Source organism: Pteropus medius, unplaced genomic scaffold (genome assembly GCF_902729225.1).
Source record: "Pteropus medius unplaced genomic scaffold, Ma_sr-lr_union100, whole genome shotgun sequence".
NCBI classification, from domain to species: domain Eukaryota; kingdom Metazoa; phylum Chordata; class Mammalia; order Chiroptera; family Pteropodidae; genus Pteropus; species Pteropus medius.
Genome location: NW_024349798.1, coordinates 14,138,155 through 14,160,798, shown reverse-complemented (window position 1 = coordinate 14,160,798; position 22,644 = coordinate 14,138,155). Strand labels below are relative to the sequence as shown.

The following is a 22,644-nucleotide window of genomic DNA, read 5'->3' as shown; positions in this document are numbered from 1 at the left end:
GAGATTATGTCTCCATGGTTCCCATTTTACAAAGTGCCTCCAAGGCCACGTGGAATAATGTGGCCATTGGGCATAAAGTCCAATGGGAAGAGAGAGGACAGTGCTGACCCCGGTGTGAGACATTTCTTTGTTCTTAGCGATCAGACACTTGTTCCTGGAATATGGGGCCTTTAGAATTGGGTCCAGCAATTAAAGGCACATGTTTCTTTCTTTCTTTCTTTTTTTCTTTCTCTCTTTTCAAACCACGAGCAAAGTTGTTAATGGGCCCTTGGCAGAGCAAATTAATTTCTTTATTTCCTAATTAGGAAGAAGAGCAGGGACCACACCAGCACCGATTCAGCATGGAGAACCTAGAGCCGACCTCGGGGTGGACAAATTCTTTTCCAGGCTTAAAAAAAAATTATCGCTTGCATTTCAGAATATTCAGTGAGCTCAGAAAATGAGAGAGCCTAGCAAAGAAAGGAAACACCAAAAACAAAAAAAGAAAATGAGGGAAGATGACGAGAAGGAAGGGGAGTTTAGGCTGAGGCCCTGTCCTTCCCTCTCATTGGGAATGGTGGGAGTCGGGGTCAAGGCCTGGAATTCTTGCATGAAACAGTCCCACGACGACAATCTCTGGTGGCCAAGAGAGACAGTGGGCTCAAGAAGGTCATCTCGGTGAAAAATAGACCCTTGTATTCTAGGAGTACTGTTTTGATAAGACAGACATTGCCCTGCTGATCTAAACCTATCAGTCATTTACACTATAGCATAAATTACTTCAACCAGGTTTATCCTTTGCTACTCAACTGAGATCATTAGCCACCTGACAATCAGAGTGCAGCTCTCCAGAAGGTAAAGGGAGATACTTATGTTCTTTCTGGAAAGCTGCCTCTTGCCTAATTTTTCCATCCCTAACAGAGCTACTGATTGATACCTTTAAAAGTAGATAATTTGCAGTAAAACCATTCTGAATGATATAACAGTGGATACTTGTCATTATATATTTGTTCAAACCCAGCAAGAGTGAACCCCGATGGCAACTACAGACTTTGAGGAATAACGGTGTGCGTGTCAGTGTAGGTTCACTGATTGTGACAAACATACCCCTCTGGGGGCGGAGGGGAATGTTGATAATTGGAGGCTGTGCATGAGCGGGATGCAGGGGTATGTGGAACTCTGTGTACTTTCCACTCAGTTGTTCTGTGAACCTAAAACTGCTCTAAACTACAGGCTACTTAAAAGAAAAATCCAAGTAAACCTAAGTTTGGACCTAGGCAGGGAAACTCAGGTGTTTCTCTCTCACTCTTTTCATCCGAATCCTTTCTCACCTCCTCTCAGGAGGGGCACATCGCAATGCTGGACTAGGGTTGGAGGTCCCGCCTGTCCTCTACCCGGGGTGTGACCTTGGGCAAGCCACCTCCCCTCAGTTTCCCCATCTGGCAAAAGGAACCACAGAACACTGTGCAGAGTGATTGCTGGTGGGTCACTGTCCCCGTGTCTTGCAGAGGCGAGTCTGGAGCCGGGAAAACGGAGAACACTAAGAAAGTCATCCAGTACCTGGCCGTGGTGGCCTCCTCCCACAAGGGCAAGAAGGACACGAGCATCACGGTGAGTGGCAGGGCCTGGTCAGGGGCCGTGCCTTGGCGGGCAAGTCTCTGGGCTTGTGGCCTGACCGCGGTGGGGGCCAGGACTCAGCCTTGTAAGAATGTGGGCTCGGGTCAACTGTCCCCTCCCCACGGCAACACACACAGGGGTCTTTTTCCACCTTGGGGACCTGTGTGGGTCTGGACCATTCCTCGCCTCGGCCGGGATCCTTGTCTGAGGGGTCCTGTTTCATGAAATGGGATGGGTCCCCCCATCACACTGAGGGTTCTCACTCTACATTAGGGCTTCTTAATAGTGGCACCGTTGCCATCTGGCCCGGATGATTCTCTGCTGCGGGGCCATCCTGTGCACTGTAGAGTGTTTAGCAACACCCCTGGCCTCCCCCGACTAGTTGCTGGTAGCACCCTTCCTCCCAGTTCTGACAACTAAACATGTCTCTGGACATGGCCAGGAGTTCTCTGGGGGGTGCGGTCACCCTGATTGAGGACTATTGCTGTAAATGAATCTCTGTGAACTCCCTAGAGTGTGGTACGTCGTCATTTCTGCATGTGTCCCTCCGACCGGGGCCCCAGGGGATGAGAATATTGGTGTCACTCAGTATGTAGGCTTCAGGCTGCTACCTTTGACCGAGCATCTGCTGCGTGCCAGGCACTGCTAGGATGAAGTCCAATAGTGAGTCCCAGAGATGCTGTCATTCCAGCCACCCAGTTTCCAGACACGTGGGAAAGAGAGAGAGTCATCAAATAATCATACAGGGCACCCCGCCATGACACGTTTTGATTGAGGGCTTGGAAGGAAAGGAAAAGCAGGCTTCTAGAATGATCCCTTCTTGGGTCTATCCTCCATCTTAGCCCCGCCTCATCTGTCCCAGAGGAGGGGACAAACAGTGGGGCTGCTTGAAGGACTTGCTGGTGCCTCTGTCTGCAGGGCTGGGGCTGGGGAGGTGGCAGAATGGCGGCCTGAAGATAGGTTGGGTGTCACCGGTTCCTGCCATTCCACATCTTGCTTCTGGCACTCAGAGGTGACTCTGGAGCAGCCACAGAGACCAGCTTGTCTGGATGTCCTCAGAGACCTGGGGTGGGCACCAGCTTCAGCTGTGGGAAGCTTCCTCCCTCAAACGAATGCAGAAAACCCAGGGTCCTGCGTTTCTAACCTGTCTCTGGCACGGTGTGCAGGAAGAGAGAGCCCCAGGGCTGGCGTGCCAGTTAACCTCTGCTTCCCACTGTTGTTCCTCTCCTGAGAACAGTAAAAATAAGAAACGGTAATGACTGATCTTTGTCTAGTGCCTACTACGTACCAGACGCTTTTCCCCCCGCACCTGTAGTAAACACAGTTCAGACAGGTGCTCACCTGATAGGGTCTGAACTTTCCCACCACGTCCCGCAGCCACGGACACCTTTGAAATGTCTGGGTCTCTAAGAAATTGGAAGTAGGAGTGAGCGAAACAGAAAGAAACAGAATCTAAGCGAAGCCGCTGCTGTCCTCGTTATCCTGGGGAATGCTGGCTGCCTCGGGGGGGCTGAAATCATGTGTTCTCCGGACCCTGACATGTGTGTGATTGAAATAACACTGACGTCTGTTTTATACTGTATTGTTCAACCGCAGCAAGGCCCATCTCTTGCCTACGTGAGTAACTGAGAGTGTTTTCCTGGTGTGTACGGGCGCACGGAGTGGATTTAGATCTGCATGGTCCTGTCGCACCCCCTGAGCCCCATAGCTAATGGTAGAATGGGCTACGATCCCGAGTTTCACAACCCGAACCTACAAATGAACCGAAATGCTGTCCCTGTGGGTGTCCGGTGTCAGCACGGGGTGTGGGGGTGCGTTTACCACCTGCCAGACTCCCATTGGAGTCCCCAAGGTCATCCTCCAGCCTGGAGTGAATTTTCCCAGCTCAAAATGAGTCTCTTCACCTCCCCACCAACGCGTCCTAGAGACGTCTGTCCCATCAGGTTGAGTGTTTTAGGACTGTCCAACCCTAGAGCTTCCCTGGCTTGATTGACAGTCAGTTAATGGCACTGCCGTGGCATGCCCCCCTCCCTCTTCCCTGCTGTCATCCCTGTCTTTCTCCCCTGAACCCTGCCCCCCGCGCACCGGTGTGTCTTCATGCATGTGTGTGCAGTGCGTGTCTCTCTCTGCATGCTGGTTGCTTGACCTAAGGCTCCAGAGACAGGAGTCTTGGGGTTTGCGATGCACTAGCTTTGGTGGCACGGTAAGGCCCCGGCTATGCGACACACACCCGGGCCCTGCTCGGACCTTTGCCTGTGTAAACTCTAACGCAGAGCTTGTGGGGCTGGCAGATGGGTTCCAGCCTGGAAGAGACCTTCGGGGCCCTAGCATGTACTAGGATCAGTCCATCTCAGTTAGGCCCTGTCATGGGTGGCAGTGTCATGGGCGGATCAGAAGGAGAATGGGGATTCTAGTTGAGATCTGCTTCTGTGTGACCTCGCCTAAGTGACTTAATTTCTCTGGGTCACAATCTCATCACCCATAAAATGAGCCGTTTGGACCAGCTCCCCATGTAGAAAGCTCTCCCAAGAAGGACCTTTTGGGCCCGCCAGCCAGAATTCCCACTCTAGCAAAGGAAGCTTTTTCAGGGGACATTGGGACCCACGTTCGTGGTGAGAGATGATCTCTCCAGACTTCCCTCTAGCCAAGGAGAGCCCACCGCTCTCCTCGAAGTGTCCATGAGCCCCAGTCACAGGGGATTCCAGTTGCAGCTGGATTTTCCTGGAGGTGACACTTTGGTCTCATCTTCTTTGGAAGCTGCAAAGGAGGAGGGCATGTGAATAAATAAATACAAAATTAAATAGCAGCTTCCTGTTTTGTCCCTTTAGGGGCAGGTAGCTGCTCGGTGCCCTCCTGCTGTACAGAGGGGCAGGAAGAAAGCTATGTGTTTCCTTTCCCCCCCACCGTAGAACCTTCCCCAAGTTCTTTTAAGCCCAGCCCTGCTGCCCTGAAAAGGACAGGGACTTCAGCATGGAGATCGAGGAGGAAACCCTCAGAATCCACCACTTCCCAGGGAGGCCCGGAGCAAGAGCTTGGACAGGGAGGCCGGCCGGTCTGCAGCCGCCATGGTTTCTGGTGCGAGGCAAAGAGCAGCTCGTTGCTTTCCCGGCATGACTTACCTCGTTGGCCCTTTCCTGCCACGATTAATCACATGACCGCGTTTGTGCACAGAGGCTCCCTCAGAGGGGGCCAGTGGGCTGTGTACGGTCTCGGCTGCATTTAACCTGATGAATGGAGCTCAGGCAGCCTGCTTCGAAGCTTTGTTCTGCAGTTGGTTAAAAGTATTCCTGGTAGGTTTTGCACTTTCCCTACTTGTCTTCCATAACAGGCTTCAGAAAACTAGTCCTGAGAGAAGAAAAATTGCAGCTAAAAACCATCAGGAGAAAGATCGTAGTGGTTTAGCTTGAGGATGGCTGCTTGTTGCACATGAGCAGCGACAGGCCTGCCGTGCACAGTAGGGCAGGTTGCACACGGCTCCACTCCCTGGAGCGCCATTCACTGCGATGTAGGTGATGTCCCCGGTGTTGCGCTGTGCGGAAGGTCCGAGTGGCAGTGATGCTGCATAAACGAGCAGGCCCTGTCTAGGGAGAAGCGGCCTTCCTGGGAAACAGAGGTCCTAGTTTCCAGAGAGCTCAGCCGGTTGCTTCCCTTCCAAAATCCTCAAGTAAACCTGGATGTTAACGTTGGGGTCTCTGAGGGGCAGGAGATAGGATGGAGGGGACCCGGGAGTTGAGTTTTGGGACCGCCTCGGTCTAGGGCAGAGTTGTCAGGAGCTGGGTCTCTTTCCCCAATAACTAGATGCGAATGAATTTTAGGGCGAGCTGGAAAAGCAGCTTCTACAAGCAAACCCGATTCTGGAGGCTTTTGGCAACGCCAAAACTGTCAAGAACGACAACTCCTCACGATTCGTAAGTAGCAAAGCCATGTGGATTTTCTGGACAAGGCTCAGGTCCCTCCCACGGTGTCATTTCCTGCCTGAGAGCAGAGGGCGCGTTTGCAGGGGGAGTCTGAGCTGGAAGGGATAGGGGTGTACATCACATTCGTTCTGTGTTTTCTGTCCTGTCTTGGCCTTACAACCTTGCAAGGGCTCCTGCCCCTCATTCCTTCCTTCCTTCATTCATTAGTCATTCAACAAATAGTCATTGAGAAGAATCGGCTGTGTACTAGGCACCCTGTTAGGCATTTGACATTCATAATTGATTCAGTGACTATTTCTGAGCACCTAGTAGGTGCCAGACACTGATATCCAATACTCACTCATTTATTCAGCAAAACGAGAATTGAGTACCTACCGTGTACCAGGCACATATATCCTTCAGCAAATATTTATGAAGCACCTACTGCGTATAACCATTCTGGCAGGCATTTTTACGCACACTGCTGTCTTATTTTTCCCCCCATTTTCTCAGTTAATTTTTATGAAGCACCTCCTGTCCACCAGACACTGAACTGGGCTCACAGGATTACGGGGAGCAATTCAGATGTGGTTCCAGCCTTCGTGAAGCTTGTGGTTTGATTGGGGAGCTGACAGCCAGCGAGGCAGGAGATGCCACCTCCGCACGCATGCTTTGCCAGGCTCCAAGGGCCCCCCCCTTTCTCACTGGAGCCTCATGGGGCAGGAGAACCTTGAAAGTGGGTGGTCCATGGCACCTGGACAGAAATTACTTTGTGGCCCTGCGAGGAGAGTCAGAAAGATGTCTGAGAGGGAGTCCTGAGGAAAGCCTGGTCTGCGTTCCGGTAACGAGGGGATCTCTGCTGATTTGTGGGGGCCCCTCCGAGCCGTCGCTTACCGGATAGGACCCTGTGGAACAAACACTCTTTGTGAAAACCTTGCTCTGCCCCTTAGAGCTGCTCTGCTCAGTATCCCCATGTCACATGGTGGTCCATGGCCCTGTCACCCTAAGACCCCTTTTTATAATGTAATTATGCAATGTCCCCTTTCTTTTCCCGAAATTAGAATCATAGATAACATCACTTAACCACACGCATCAGATGAAGACAAATCAGCATGATACCCTAACTGTAAAATGAAGGAGATATAAAACCATTCATAACTAAAATGTGCATTCTAGCAGATGAGTACTCAGGCCAGACCACATAAGAGGACACAATGAAATAGACACTTATGTTTACATCCAGAATCACTGGGACCGTGACAGCTGCAAATACAAACTAACGCAGGGCGGTTGTCTGGGGACTGATGCCATAGGATGGGATTTTCCAAGATGATGTCATGCTCTTGGGAAAGCTCTGAACCAAAGGACAGTTTGCTCTGGAGTTACACAGTTGTGGCATTCTTATGTTAGAATAACATTTTGTGTGTTTTTACCTAAAACAAGGTTACAGAGCTAATCACTGGCAGGTTCTTCACTTCCGTGAGCGTCAGATGGGACATTGGAAAGTCACAGGGGATGTGGACACTGCTTGGTGTCTGGTACTCTCTTGGCCATTGCAGGACGCCTAGCATCTTGGGCCCCTGTCCACCAAGAGGAGCGACCTCTGCCATCATGTGACACCCCAATCAGCCACTTGCCCAAATTTCCAAAATCCTCCCGGAGGATGTGCTACCTATGCCGAGAAGCACTGCCCTTGCGTGTCCCAACCCCCTGCAAAGTTTCTCGCATGTCACAAATGAGAGCACATTCAAAGTTAACCCCTAAAAATGTCCTCTGCTCACCGGTGCCCATGCCTTCCGGGAGGGAGAGTGAGGGATGGCCCCCAGGGCCAGCAGGTTCTCCGTTGCAATGCCTGTGGTCATCCTACTGTCTGACTTCCTGATGGGGAAGGTGTGAGAGTTGTGTCAAGGCCTGAGCAAGCCTTGGGGGTTGTGTCAACACAGGTGAACTCCTCCCAGCATGCACCTCATCGTGGGCGGGGGGAGGGGAAGGCTGCCGTCCTTTGTCATCTGTTGACAGGAGGAAAAGGGCCAGTGCTGCCAGAGGCAGGACCTGGCAGCCCTTGGTTCTGTGGTTCAGCCGAGGTGGAGGGCTGGCCAATTGGGCATATCCTCTCTAATGAGAGATCTGATGAGCCCCAAGGCCCAGGGCATGGCCGGGACCTGCCTACATAGCCTCCCTGCTCCAGCTTGGCAGATGCGGTCCCTTCTGACAGGCTGGCCTGTGAGACTCCGAGTGTGTGGGTGTTTCGCCCTGAATGCTCCCTGACATCTCCCTGTCCTCTTGCCTGCAGGAAGGGAGTGAAGGGCTGAGGCTTGGGAACCGACCATGACCTGTGTTTTCCTCTTGGCAGGGCAAGTTCATCCGCATCAATTTTGATGTCACCGGTTACATCGTGGGAGCCAACATCGAGACGTGTATCCTTTGCTGAGCCTGGGCCGCATGACTCCCCCATAGCCAACCTCCTGCCTGGAGCCCGAGGGGGCCCAAGAAAGGCCCAGGAACTGCCCCTCTCCCCCAGGCTCTTGGCCTTCCCAAACAAACCTTCCCTGAGTCATCCCCCTTAACAGCAGGCGTTGCACTGTGGTGGTTCCGTGTTTGAACCTCAAAAAGCCTGTGTTTGATCCTGGGTTGCCCTCTCCCTGAGAGGCTTTGGGCCACTTACTTAACCTCTCTGTGCCTCATCAGTGAAATGGAGATGATAATAATGCCTGCCTCACAGAGGTATTGGGAGAATAAAGTGAATTAATTCCCATAATTATTTCACTTAGAACCATGCCAGGGACAGAGTAGGAGCTGGCTGAGTCCTGGCTGTGGTGTGATCGTTACTCCACCCTTATCGAGACAGCCAAACCCAGGACCCCTTGTCCTCCTTGGGTGGCTGGTCTGTAACTAGCTCCAGCCCGCAGATAGGAAATCGGTGTAAAGAGAACTTTCCCACAGGAGTGGCCATGCTGCCAAGGACACGTAGAGCATCTCCTGAGCATCTGGATGGCGAAGCGGAGCTGAGTGAGAAATTTATGGGCTCGGGAACCAAGTCTAGGGTTCCGTGACCGGTCAGCATAGAAGTGTCACAGGCGCCTCTGTGAGGCTCAGGGGCACTGTGCTTTCGCAGCTGCCTGCGGAGCATTTGCTTGGCTTGGCAGGACCCAGGGGAGCGCTGCAGTGGCGTTTCGGTGCCCTGAATGAGAGGGCGGACCTCGGAGTGGCACAGGTCTGAGTCCAGGTCTCGGCTCTGCCGTGCTAGCAACTCGCTTACCCTTTCCGAGCCTCAGTTTTGCCGCCTGTAAAGTGGGAATGATAATGGCACCTACGTGAGGAGCCAGACTTCAGTGTGCATTTAAGAAATGATGTGCATGGCCCCTGCCTTGGTCCTTGGCCCAAAGTGAGCCTCCTATACGTGGCTTTGATGCTTAACTGTCAGTTAACCTTTTGTTTAGAGCCCACGAGAGGCTAATTTATAATCTCATCATTCCACCTGGTACAACAGCCCAGCCACCCATGTGCCGTCCCCTACCATGGTCTCCACGCCCCCGCCCCTGGCAGAACAACTCTCCTTAGATTAATGAGCAGGGCCTGTTTACAGTCTCTCTCCCAAGGCTAGTCGGCTGGGTCAAGGTCACTCTGCCAGCCATGGCTGGCACCCAGCTCTGTGAAGCTCAGCCCCTTGGCTGGGGTGTTTTGGCCACCACAGCCACTTGGCTTTGCCCCTTCCTAACTGTGTGCTCTTGGAAAGTGATTTCCCCACCCCCACCCCAGCCTCAGTTTCCCTATATTGAAATTGTAAATAATATTCGCACTCACTTCCTGGGATAGTTTGTGAGGCTTAAGTGAGACCATGCGTGTCAAACACTTAGCACAGGGATTACTACATCATAGAGAGGGTAATTCTTTATAGTATCTAACGGCTTGACTCGGCCCCATCTCTAAGTCTTCTTAGAACTCTCCAGAAAGCCTCTCCCAGCTCCTGGCGATGTCCCCTCCAGCAGCTGGCGTGACTGGGATTGGGGAGAAAGGTCGAATTTCTACAAGGGGAACACCCATGGTATCCGCAGAATTCTTAACTCCTCCCAAACCAGATCTGCTAGAAAAGTCACGGGCGATTCGCCAAGCCAGGGACGAGAGGACGTTCCACATCTTTTACTATCTGATTGCCGGAGCCAAGGATAAGATGAAAAGTAAGTGACTAGCAAGGGTGAGTGTTGGGAGGTTTCAGCTCTCCCTTTCATCATCATCCAAGGTTAGTCGACTAGCCATTAAAACAGAGTCTGAGATTCTCAGGGAAAGAATGATATCTCTGGGTGGCAGATGCGTTATTCCTCATCTCCTTTCAGTGGCTGAGTGTGCTTTTGTTCAGTCCTTCTCATTTACTGAGCACCTACGATGTGACGTCGAGTCCCATTAGGCATTAGATAATTAACGAATCAGGTCCAATTAGATTGGAAGGCGTCAGTTCAGTCAGACATAGTTGGTGTCTTCCAGGAAGGGAAAAAGACAATTGCTGTATTTGCCACTTTATAAAACTTGCAAGTGTATAAGATACTGTTTTATACGGAGTTTGCAGGGCAAGTGGAACTAAGCACTTTTCATTATCTTTGTTTAAGAGTGACTTTGAAGTGACCTTTGTGTGGCAGGGGTCAACAAACTTTCTGTAAAGGGCTAGATAGGAAATCTTTTAGGCTTTTGCAGGCCACATATTTCTGTCACTACTCGGCTCTGCCATTGTGCGTAACGCAAAAAGCAGGCATAGGCAATACACAAGCCAATGGGCATAGCTGTATTACAAACAGTACAGTTTTATTTACAAAAATAGGCCGTGTGCCTTAGTTTGCTGACCTCCGTTGTAGGGAAAACATTTGTTCATGTGAAAACAATATACCGTTAGGAAATGATACGTTCTACAAATGTAGTTCTAGAAATCTAATTCTTAGAACATGTAAATCACCTAGCTGAGAAAGGGAATGTACCAGTGAATATATGACCACGGTCTCCATTCTAGTAATAAGCTTGAAGTTTAAAACTTTAGGACAGCCTTACGAACCGCTTCCTCTCAGTTTTGTGGTCCAAGGTGAGTTGTTTTTTAAGAATGAGGTGAACTTCAGTGTGCTACCACTAGAGGGAGGCAGCCTTCATGATTTCATCTGATGGTTGGCTGGTTAACAGCTGGGATGCTGAGTGGATGTTACACCCTAGCAGATGGGTAAGTTAGGAGGGACAGTATGGACACTTGAGGTGGCCGAGGGAGACGTGTTTATATCCCTTCCCGTCCTGTTTAGCACCAAAGTCAATAGTTCGGCCATTTGGTCACTTGGGTTCCAGTTCTGTGCCTGCCCCGAGTTTTCCAGAAATCGCTAACAACTAAAATTCCTAGAGACCATCTGTATTCTTGATGGTTGATCTGGGAAGAGGCTAGGCTCTTAGAGAGAATCAAATATTTTAAAATTTATCCGCTGTCCAGATAATGAATTCTTGGCTAAGACCCAAATCCTTGTGACTTTAATCAGGCATTTCAGTTAATCCCAGGCCTTAAGTTAACTGATGTCTTGGGTCAGTTTAACCTCGAGGTTATCAAGTCGCTTCCAAGTGACTTGACCCATAAAAGACTTTTGTTTTAAAATAAAAGTATCTCACTGACGTCCCTCCAAAAGTATAATCAAATCCGGCCTAATTAAAGATCAGTCTGGAAGATGGCATAAACGCAAATGGTACAAGAAAAAGAGAAGCAATTATAAATTGGCGGGGAGAAAAGAGGGCTGAATACCAACAAAAGTATGTAACCACAGAAAATGACCTTACAGAGAACAACGTTTAATAGATGTAATAATGTAAACAAGGAGTTGGCAGATGTTTTTGCTAAAGGACCAGGTAGTAAATATTTCAAGCTTCAGGGACCATATAGTTTCTGTGGCAGCTACTCAACTCTGCCACTGTAGCGTGAAAGCAGCCATATTCAGTAGACAAGGAAATGGGAGTGGCTGTGTTCCAATAAAACTTTATTTATAAAAACAACCACAAATATTTGGAGGAGAGGGAGGATGCTGTAAAAGAGCTCAGTCTTTAACCACCATAGGGGGAAGTCAGTAGATGATATCTAAGTTAGACATATTCAGAAATAGCCTATTATATATGATTTAAAAACATAATATTAGTAAGCTTATTATATAAAGAAATAGTGGTAACTATCAGGAGAAACAGCTAAAAGAGATAAAAACAGTTATTGTGGGGTAAGGTAGGAATTGGAGAAGGGATGGGACAGGGAATGCGGTTTTTATTATAAATCTTCTGTTAGTAATTGATTTTTAAAATTCACATGCACGTTTGATTTTATTTTCTATAATTTAATAAATGGATAACGATTGATCTAACTTTTCAGACAGCTTTGTTCCTGAAGGCAGAGTTCCTTTGGGCAGTTGAGATACAGGTGTCCCTTCCTCCATGTCAGGGGTCATGGCTTAACCAGTGGGGTCAAGGCTGGATTTCAGCTGCCAGGTCCCCTGGGACAGTGTCCCCTGGGACTTGCACCACTGTCCAAGGCCCAATGATGGCTGTGAGGCCACCAACGTGAGGATGCAGAAGGAAGGTTTTAAATCATCCAAGTCTGGGGAAAGGGAAAGAAGCCAGGATGGCCCAGGCCCTTTACCAGCTTCCGGTGCGGTGTTTGAGTAGCAATGCACCTTTCCTGACCACGCTCCCTCTCCCTCTCCCTCCAGATGACTTGCTTTTGGAGGGCTTCAACAACTACACGTTCCTGTCCAATGGCTTTGTGCCCATCCCGGCTGCCCAGGACGACGAGATGTTCCAGGAGACCTTGGAGGCCATGGGGATTATGGGCTTCAGTGAGGAGGAGCAGCTGTGTAAGTCTTCACGCCTTGCGTCTGGGGGCTGGCAAGGACCCCTGGATTCATGCTTTTGGCTCCACTGGAACCAGCTGGAGATGCTTCTCTGGTCAGGACAGATTTCTGCTTTCTGAAATCCCTACCCCCTCAAAAAAAAAAAAGGAAAATGAATATTACTTTAGGTGGTTTATTGGTATTTTAGAAAACTGACTACATAAGCTAGGACTCTTTTAATTACCAGTGACCCAAATTGGCTTAAGCAAAACGGAAAATGATTCACTCATAGAACTGAATTATTTTCGGGGATACTGGTTTCAGGTATAGTGAGTCTAGGGGCTCAAAGGATGTCTCTAGAACCTGGTCTCTCAACACTGTCTTAGGTAGGCTGTAGTTTCTTGACAGTAGGAGGGCTGCTGTGGCTCCAGCCCTTATATCCTTCGGGTTTATGTCCAGCAGAAGAGAGCAGAGTGCATTCCTGCTTGAATACCTGAATGAAGTCTCACTGACTCTTCCTGGTTGGCCTGGGTTGATGTGCATATTCCTGAGCTACTCATTATAGCTGGGGTTGTGGAAAGCTCTGGAGATGGAGGTAGGAAAGTAGTTGTCCTCAGGAGCATGTGGGCGTAGGATAGGGAAGAGGGAGGAATCGAGGCAGCAAGTCTCCTGGAGCCCTTCTAGTTCTGGTGATAGACCAAGATTGATTAATCTCATCAACGAATGACAAGGAACACATTTGGTCCTGAGAGCAGGACAGCTCAAAGAGATACCCTTGGTCTCCACGCCGTGCTTCAGAAACTCTTTTCTTTCTGATTAGACATGCCCCAATGTTCAAGGTTAATCTCTTCTGGGAACACCAAAGCAAGATTGTGGAAAATTTCCTTTCCTTCCCACGCCCCTTTGGAGCCCCAAAATAGCACCAAGTTTCCTGAAATGCAGCTATAGGGAGGGGTAGCTCCTCCTGAGATAACTCGGGGTCCACAAAAAGAAGGCTTCGTGGGGCAGATGACAAATGGACAGTGTTTGTGGATTTTGGCCAGGGTCCCACATCAGAATCCAGTGCTAACAGCATCCCTTCCTGAATGACATCGGCTCTCCAAGAATAATTTATTTTATTTGTGACACGAGTCAGTTTTGCTTCTAATCTTTGCTTAAAAAGATACAGTTAATGATTAAGTACCTGCTGTGTGTCAGGCATTTGCTAAACCTCCCCCTTTTTTTTTAAATGTACCAGGATGTCCAGTTTTATTTAAAGAAAAGAAAACTGGAACAAACTAAAATGATCAATAAAGGATTTATTAAATTATTGTTTGACCTTATTAAAGAAAACGATGGGGCCATTTACATTGTTTTTAAAAAAAACATTGACTTATATGGAAATGCTTATATTTAAAGTGAAGACATCAGGTGACAAAGCAATATGCTAAGTGCTTTATATGCCTTATTTAATTACAATAAGAATCTGAATGTCCATGATCTTTGGTAAGATCAGAAGTCTGGCGGCACTGGGCTTGCCTCCCCCATGGCCATGCTTGGAGTAGCAGCTGTGTCCCTTCAGGTGGGATTACAACCGCCTCTCTCCGCCCCCCGCCGGAGTCCCCGTCAGTCTGCAGCGGGGCGAGGGGAGTTGGCTCCCCAGGGGAACTCTAGCAATATCTCAAGATATTTTGGTTCTCGCAACTCGGGAAGGGAGAACACCACTGACATCTAGTGGTTAGAGACCAGGGATGCTGTGAAACATCCTGCCGCGGTGCACAGGGCAGCCCACCCCGGCAAGGAATCATCTGGCCCTAAGTCGTAGAAGTGCCAAGGCCGAGAAACTCCGAGTTACACTGCATCCCTGTGCTCTGCAGGCATTTCAGCAACCCCTCGTTTAGACGTGCAGTTTAAAAACCACGAGTGTCGTGGCACTGGACAAATTACAAAGCCCCTTCCACAGATAGTATTGTTAAAAAGAAACTGCCTTAGCAGCATCCTGTCCACAGCAGCTGTGTTCATTTTGAAGGGAAAGGTTTCTGCAGTTGTGAGTTGGAAGGTGGTGGGTGGTCAGCCAGCAGCCGGGCCTTTCCTTTGCCGAGCTGGGCCAGGGTTCCTAAGGTATGAGGGCAGCTATTGTGAAGGGCCGTCACCCTTAACTTGGCTTGAGGAACCAGAGAAAGACATCTCTAGGATCTATGCCTAGAACACACTGATTTCTTCTGAAGGGCTGTCACCCTTAACTTGGCTTGAGGAACCAGAGAAAGACATCTCTAGGATTTATGCCTAGAACACACTGATTTCTTCTTGGAAATCCTAGGTGATTTGCACCTGAGTTGAGCTAAAGCCAGGCATTTGTATTAATCAATCCTCCATCCATCCATCCATACATTATTCATCTTCCTTCTTTTTATCCATCCATCCATCCATCCATACATTAATTCATCCATCCATCCCTTATCCATTTATCAATCCATCCATTGATCCATCATTCTGTATTCATCTTCCCTCCATCTCCCCTCCTTCCACATGTGTCTGGACCTTGGACGAGGCTTTGGGAATACAAAGATGATAGGCCAATGCCCCCAGTATCCAGTAACTCATGATGGTGTTATGGGGATTCTAGACAAAGAAATCACCTGAACAGTGACACGGGCTGAGTGTGGAGTCAGAAAGGTTCCAAGGGTCTAGGAACACAGTGTTTTGTCTGGAGACACCTAGGCAGGTGGGAAAGAATTTCCCGCTCTTCATCCTAACATGGGCGTCTTGCACACCCAGCCAGTACACATTGGGAAGTACAGGGTTTGTTTTTATTTTTAAAATACCTTTTATTGACATATAATTTACATTTAGGAAATTGTGTATGTCATAAGTATACAATCCCAAGAATTTTTACAGACTGAACACACCTGTGCAACTAGCACCCATTTCAAGTAAGAGAGCACTACCAGCTCCCCCAACCCCAGACCTCACACATGTTCCTTCTACTGGCTTCTCCCAATCAAGGAAAATCATAAACTTGACTTCTAACAGCATAGTTTTGCCTGTTCTCGAACTTTCCATAAATGGATTTATATGGTATATTCATCTTTATATTTGGCATCTTTTATTTTTAAGCATTCCTGTTTGTGAGATGCAGAAATTTTGTTGTTTTTAGTACCAAATCATTCTATTTGCTACATAGTGGGGGTTGATAAATGTGTTCTGTAAAGGGCCAGGTAGTAAATGTGTTAACTTTTGTAGGCTATACGGTCTGTTGCAACTGTTCAACTCTGCTACCATAGCATGCAAACAGCTATAGACAATATGTAAGTGCACGAGTGTGGCTGTGTTTCGATAAAACTTTATTGACAATGTGTCTCAATAAAACTTTATTTATCATGTCAAGTGGTGGGCTGGATTTGATCCACAGGCTATAGTTGGCCAACCCCTGCCACATAGTATTCCGCTGTAGCACAAGGTTTTAGCAGTCATCCATAAATATTCTGCTCTTCCTGGCCAAGTTTTCTCCCCCATTAGCAGGGAGTTGGAGTGATGTGGTTTTCTCTTAAAAGCTCAGAATTGAGTCTCGTTAGGAGAAATAGAGGCTGTTCTGGGTCCCTAATGACTTTTAGACTCCAGACCTCTGTGGCATCCGGGTGTTGACGTGTGTGTCTTACCTGCCCCTCTGTCCTCTCCCCAGCCGTACTGAAGGTGGTGTCGTCCGTCCTGCAGCTTGGCAACATTGTTTTCAAGAAGGAAAGAAACACAGACCAGGCATCCATGCCAGATAACACAGGTGCTTTCCGCCTCTTGTAACTGACGACTTTGGCGTCGAGAGGGAGGGCCACATTGAGTCTTTGGTTGTTTTTTTTTTTTCTGAATGGGGTTATAGGGGGCATTAACAAGAGCTAAACTAAGTTATTTTCACTGACTTTTCTCTTTTTTCAAACTTTTCGCTGCTGAGGATCCTACAGTGGAAAGTTCTTGAGTCAGAGTGTGGGGGAAAACCATCTAAAAGTTTTAGACCAGACAGCAGCCATAGGGAGCATCAGTTCTAACTCACCCCCACTTGTTTACTTAACAAATAGTTTTCAGCACGTTGTACACTGGGATGCACCAGGAAGCAATATAGAAACAGCTCCATTTCTTATGGCACGTGTGGTCTTGCTGGGAAGACGGACCTCCGATTTCTCTGCAAACAGAGCTGCCAGATAAAAATATAAGATGTGCCATTAAACTCGAGTGTCAGATAGACAACAGACACTTCTGATTATAAGTGTGCCCTAGGCAATATTTGGGACATAAATATACTAAAAAGGTGTTTGTTGTTTTTCTGGTATTCAGGTTTCACTGGGCATCCTGTATTTTTTCCCTACATCTGATAGCCCTGCATGCGCATAAGTAGCATTTCGTGTTATGGAAGATCGCCTGGCTACCACCACGCCTGTTGGGGGCTGAGCCTAAAGGACAACTTAGGTTACAAGTTTGTCCACCTGTGGTCTCGCACCCCCACTCCGGGTCATACGTTGTGTTGCTTTTGCAAGCCCCCTAGAACTTACCCTCCCTTAGATCTGTCCGTTGTTTCGTATGTGTCACCTCCCCAATATGGCAAGTTACAGGAATCCTCACTCCCAGGAGAGGAACCCAAAAAGCACCCCTGCAAAGAAATTAGGAAAAAAACCCTAAAACCACTCTACTTATCATCCACCTTTCACGTGCAAACCCTCATGCAACACTAGTCTTCACGTTAAGAAAGCAGCCGATGGTGGATTTTCTTTGAGAAAAAGTTTTTAAATGCAGAAATACATATATATTGATACAACAAGAACGCACGTGTCCACCTTCCAGAATTGGTGTTTGTGAATATTTTCTAATACCGCTTTGTCTTTAAAATGAAACAAAACAGTGTAGATGACATTGACAGCCCTTGCTCTCCCAACATTGGGGGTGAGGTCACTAATGACAGCAGTTTTTAGGACTCTATGCTGTGTTCACTTCCATCATACTCGATCTCTACCCCCCACACCAAAAAAAAAAAAAAACAATGTATGCGCAGACCACAAATATCCCATGGGATGTGCCTTTCTTTTCTAGTCTTCTCTTTTGTGATGCTTCTTTCCTCCATCCAGCTGCTCAGAAAGTTTGTCACCTCATGGGAATTAATGTGACGGATTTCACCAGATCCATCCTGACTCCACGTATCAAAGTCGGGCGGGATGTGGTACAGAAAGCTCAGACAAAGGAACAGGTAATGATGCACTTGCCATTTATTCCTGCAGAACCTTCTATCCATCACTCGCCTTTCCTTCCTTCCTTCCTTCCTTCCTTCCTTCCTTCCTTCCTTCCTTCTTTCCTTCCTTCCTTCCTTCCATCCATCCATCCATCCATCTATCCATCCATCCATCCATCCATGTAGTCATTGATCCATTCATCCATTCCTCTTTTTTATCCATCCGTCCATGTCTTTATCCCTCTTCTACCCGATACTGGAATATTCAAAGTCCCACGTCAGGTTTTGACCATGCAACACTGAACAAGAACAGCTGAGTCCCTCACTTGTGACCTCATCTTGCTCTCAGTTGCAGGCGCAAGGTCTGACTTAAGAGATTTATCTTTGGAGATGACTGTGTTCCCTTTTTAGAAGCAGGACGGACCCCTCTAAATTGTCCCTGGGATGGAACAGGCTCCACTCTGCCCAGGTCCCTCTCACAGGAAGCGTTTACTTATCCCCAGTCATTCCTTAGGTCCGACCACCCTATTCCTGACTGCTACTTTTCTACTGGTTTCAGAGATAGTGTAGTTTCCTTTTTTGGTTTATTTTTTTAAGGACTTACAGGCAAGGGGAGGTTTAAAATCTGAGCCGTCAGCCGGGCTGCTGTGAATAACCATGTCCCCTCGTTCCCCCGCAGGCGGACTTTGCCATAGAGGCCCTGGCCAAGGCCACTTATGAGCGCCTCTTCCGCTGGATACTCAGCCGCGTGAATAAAGCCCTGGACAAGACCCACCGGCAGGGGGCTTCATTCCTGGGGATCCTGGACATCGCAGGATTTGAGATCTTCGAGGTAAAACTTGGCAGGATCACGACAGCCGTGGTCTTGGCTGTCTGCAATGAAGCTGCCCCTTGGAGAATTCATTATTTTGGAGAAAGGCAGGCAGATGGCTGCGATAGGGTAGAAGGCTGTCTGGTTAAGGCTGGACCCTCGAGGGTGGCAGAGACCGAAATCCAACTGAGAGTGTATTGGTTCGTGAGGCCGAGAGGGCCCGAGGGACAGCTGGATACAACAGGACCTGCTGTCCTGCCATTGCCCTGTCTCCACTGTTCCCCACCTTGGACATTGGCTCCATCCTCAAGTGGGCTCTTGCCTCATGGTGCTGCCACAGGTCTAGACTGCCTCTCAGCCAGTCCCAGCCAGTCCCAGCGGTTTCCAGCAGTTCTCACCGCAATCCTGGAATTGAGTCTCTCTGACTCTCACTCACTGGAGTGGGGCTGCGTGGTCACCTCAGAACCCAGCACTGTTGTCAGGGTCCTGCCGTACTTCATGTGACGTAACCTTGGCTCCAGGATCCCCCTCCCAGGGGTTGGAGGGAAGTTCTCAGTTGAAAGGGAAAGTCTGGAGATTGACAGATGTTCCAAAACCTATCTACTATGGAATTACTCCCTCTCTGAGCCTCAATTTCCATATCTGCAAAATGGGGGTGATAAAACACCTCACGGGGTTATTCTTCCTATAAATCACTGTGTTGATGGAGGAAGTAAGCGTCCTTAAGACACTGTGTGCGGACGCCACATGACAGGAGAACAGGTCAATTTGGCCAGCCTCTTTTGGGGCCTAACCCCTCTCTGGGTGCGGAAATGGCAGAACAGGCTCTGGAAAGGGTGTCAGTCTCGGGGCTCCCTCCCGGGCAGAGCTTCCCGGCCAAGTCCTCTGACTGTGTCCAAGATGCTCACTGGGCCTCCTGCTGTCCTGGGCTCAGGTGAACTCCTTCGAGCAGCTGTGCATCAACTACACCAACGAGAAGCTGCAGCAGCTCTTCAACCACACCATGTTCATCCTGGAGCAGGAGGAGTACCAGCGCGAGGGCATCGAGTGGAACTTCATCGACTTCGGGCTGGACCTGCAGCCCTGCATCGAGCTCATCGAGCGGCCGGTGAGGGCCCGCACCACACTCGCACGCGTGTGCGGGCTCGTGCGGCCGGCACGGACCCTGCCCGCTCTCCGCTGTGCACGGCTTCCCCCAGGGCCATGCGAACTCAGTCACACTTCCCCTTAACCCACATTTTAATATCAAAGGTATTGTTTTATTTCTCTTTCTCTCCCTCCCTCCTTCCCTTCCCCCTCTCTCCCTCCTTTCCCCCTCCCTTGCCTCCTCTTTCTCTCCCCTCCCTCCCTCTTCTGTTCATTCATTCCCAAAGTCAGGAGTCTATGTTGTTCACAGATGTATCCCAAACTAGAACCATGCGCAAAGTAGATGCCCAATGAATAATTGTTGAATGACTGTTCGCTGAGCACCTACTATGTGCCGACTCCCTCTTTAGGAGGTATGGATGTAACTGTGAGTGAGATGAACTTGGTCCCTGCCCTCCTGGAGGAGCAGATGATGAAACCAGACAAACGAATAAAGCAACTAAACACCTGATAAAGCCAAAGTGGAGAATAACAGGGAGGCCTGCACTGCGCAGAGCGGCCAGGAAACGCTTCCCTGATCTCAGTCCTGCAGCGAAGGCCATTCCAGCAGAGCCTGAGCAGATTAGGCCGTGCTTCTGACACCTTGGTTTAGACTGTCTCCCACGGGGAAACACTTTACTAGAAGGAGCCCTGAGGGAATCTGTATACAAAGCAAGGAATTCCTTTGCAAGAAGTGTGAAATCTTTGTGATGTTGCTTGTGCTGCCCACTAGGGGGCAGCAGCAAGCACGTTCTGTTGGTGCCCCTGCCGCTCTATCCCCAATGCTGGTCCATTGGCCACGTGATAAATTGTGGACAGATTTTGCGGGGAGAGAGGAGGGCACACATTTATCTTTATAGGTAGGCAGTTTTGGTAATAGAGCTAGGGGGCTGCTTATGTGTGTGTGTGTGGGCGGCCAGCTCACCCTGGCGAGTCCGAGGCCTGGGCGCCCTTGCTCTGACCCTGCCCTACGTGCCCTCCGCAGAACAACCCTCCAGGTGTGCTGGCCCTGCTGGACGAGGAGTGCTGGTTCCCCAAGGCCACGGACAAGTCCTTCGTGGAGAAGCTGTGCTCGGAGCAGGGCAACCACCCCAAGTTTCAGAAGCCCAAGCAGCTCAAGGACAAAACCGAGTTCTCCATCATCCACTATGCCGGGAAGGTACCAGCTGAGTTGCCCCACGGCTGCCTCTGTCCCGGGGGACTCTGGCGGGATGCTCAGAGTAGGAACAACTTGGGAATGGCAGAACCCAAGGAATCTAGTGTAAATCAAATCCCAACTAAGTCCTATAAAGGATTTGTCCAAGCATCTGTCAGGAACAAGATACGTATATTAGCCTCTCCAGATTATTCCAACCCTGGGGGCCAGGCAGCTCTTTCTTACATAGACTTTTCCTGTTACAAGTTAAACCCAACAGGAAGGGCCAACCAGGACAGTGACCAGTAAACCTATTGTTAGGTCCGATAAGGATCTCACTTATCACGGCCTTGGCTTCACCATTGCCAGCCTGTGCCATTCAGGGAAACCTGTGATGGTTGTCACCATCGTCACTGCCGACTCCCCCCACCCTCCCTCCCTCTTCTTCATCATCATCATGTCAGGAGTGATGTGTTTCCTTAGGCACATAGAGGTAATGCTTTTCTTTTCCCCTTTTTACTAGTGGTTTTATTTAGTCCCCTCTCTGATCAGGCCTGGCCATCACCATAACAACCCACGTCCCATAATAACCTGCCAGAGCTACTTTAGCTGTTGCTTCCATTTCATAGCCACAGTAATAAAATTAAGGCCTTGGTCACTGTCAGTGTTCGAGTCTGGAATTTACATCCATATATCAAAATCTCCAGGGTATAAAAATTATGCTCATCAGAGAGGGGAAGAGAGGTCCCCTAACTTAAACACCAGGCTTGTTGTCAGGCCTTCTCTGAATGAGGAGAAAGCTTTGGGTGTGAGGCACGGTGTTTGCCGTCAGCAAAGCTCCCCACCTTTTAGAGGGCGCGGGCATCGTGCCAGACCCTGGGGAAAGGCGCTGCCGGGGATGCTTAGGAGGAGGTGGCACGGAGTGGAGACCGGGCCTCCCCAGCATGGCTACCCCTGGCCGATGCCTTATTGTGCACAGGGCCCTTTAAAGTATCGGTTGGTCTCTTCATTGGTGTTTGCGGGTTCCCAACCTGGTGGCTGATGTCACCTCCTCTTTGACTTCGGAAGACCTGGGAGCAAAGCAGGGGGACGTGGGCCCTGCCCTGAGTTCGTAACCAAAGCAGGAGCAGCTGACGGGCGGGTGGTGCTTGGCAGGTGGACTACAACGCCAGCGCCTGGCTGACCAAGAACATGGACCCACTGAATGACAACGTGATTTCCCTCCTCAACGCCTCCTCGGACAAGTTCGTGGCCGACCTGTGGAAGGACGGTAAGGCCCTGCCTGCTGGAGCTGGAGAACAGACAGAGTCCTCCGCCTCCTTCCGGCTGCCCCAGTGCCCACACCTGCTCCCAGGAGGGGCGGGCCTGCGTGGGGGCGGGGGAGTGGGCAATGCGGGCGGGCGCTAGTGATGTCTTGTTGACACATTCAGCCACTTCCTGAGTGGTGACCCCCGAGCCCCTCAGTCTTGTACCTGGACTCCAGAGAGAAGGTCCTGAGATCAGGGCAGCGATGGAGGAAGTGGTGTTCGAGGCAGGGTGAGCTGGAGTGCCCCCACCGACAGTCAGAAAGACCGAGCTCTGTCTCATCTCTGCCATGCCTTAGCTGCGCGATCTTGGACTAGTCCCCTGACTGTTAAGCTTCGGTGTCCTCGTTAGTAAAACCAGGAAAATAATAATAGTCGCCACCTTTCCTGGGATTATCATGAGGATAAAAGTAGACCAGTGGAGCTCAAGCGTGAGCATGTGTCAGGACTACCCGGAGGCTCGTTAAAACTGGGCCCCATCCCTAGAGGTTCTGAATCAGCAAGTCTAGGAGAAGCCTGAGAATCTGCATTTCTAACAAGCTTCCAGGAGATGCTGATGCCGCAGGTTCCCTCTGAGAAACAGGGCATAGATAATCCACGTGAAGTGCGTGGCACCTGCTCACCCGGCCACTGTGATGATGTGGGGGGCGGGGTTTGCTGCTTTTGTTCCTGGACCTCAGCGCCCACAGCAGATTTTGTCCTTGGCACAGAGCCTGTGGGCCTGGGGTTTACAGGACTGGCCACCTTTGTTTTAGT

The 22,644-nt window shown here is 49.6% G+C and overlaps 1 protein-coding gene across 5 annotated transcripts in view; it reads left to right on the top strand.

Moving 5' to 3' along the window:
* MYH11 (myosin heavy chain 11) overlaps positions 1-22,644 on the top strand; it is a 111,451-nt gene that overhangs the window by 59,258 nt on the left and 29,549 nt on the right. For 3 of the 5 annotated variants that reach the window (XM_039885416.1, XM_039885418.1, XM_039885415.1), the window contains 12 exons: positions 1,488-1,590; positions 3,193-3,213; positions 5,412-5,504; positions 7,846-7,909; positions 9,572-9,670; positions 12,203-12,346; positions 15,984-16,079; positions 17,413-17,531; positions 18,193-18,345; positions 19,259-19,432; positions 20,435-20,608; positions 21,740-21,854. In XM_039885416.1, coding sequence (XP_039741350.1) covers positions 1,488-1,590; positions 3,193-3,213; positions 5,412-5,504; positions 7,846-7,909; positions 9,572-9,670; positions 12,203-12,346; positions 15,984-16,079; positions 17,413-17,531; positions 18,193-18,345; positions 19,259-19,432; positions 20,435-20,608; positions 21,740-21,854 — 1,355 coding nt within the window. The remainder of the gene's footprint in view (positions 1-1,487; positions 1,591-3,192; positions 3,214-5,411; positions 5,505-7,845; positions 7,910-9,571; positions 9,671-12,202; positions 12,347-15,983; positions 16,080-17,412; positions 17,532-18,192; positions 18,346-19,258; positions 19,433-20,434; positions 20,609-21,739; positions 21,855-22,644) is intronic. The other 2 variants (XM_039885417.1, XM_039885419.1) reach the window with 1 other exon arrangement.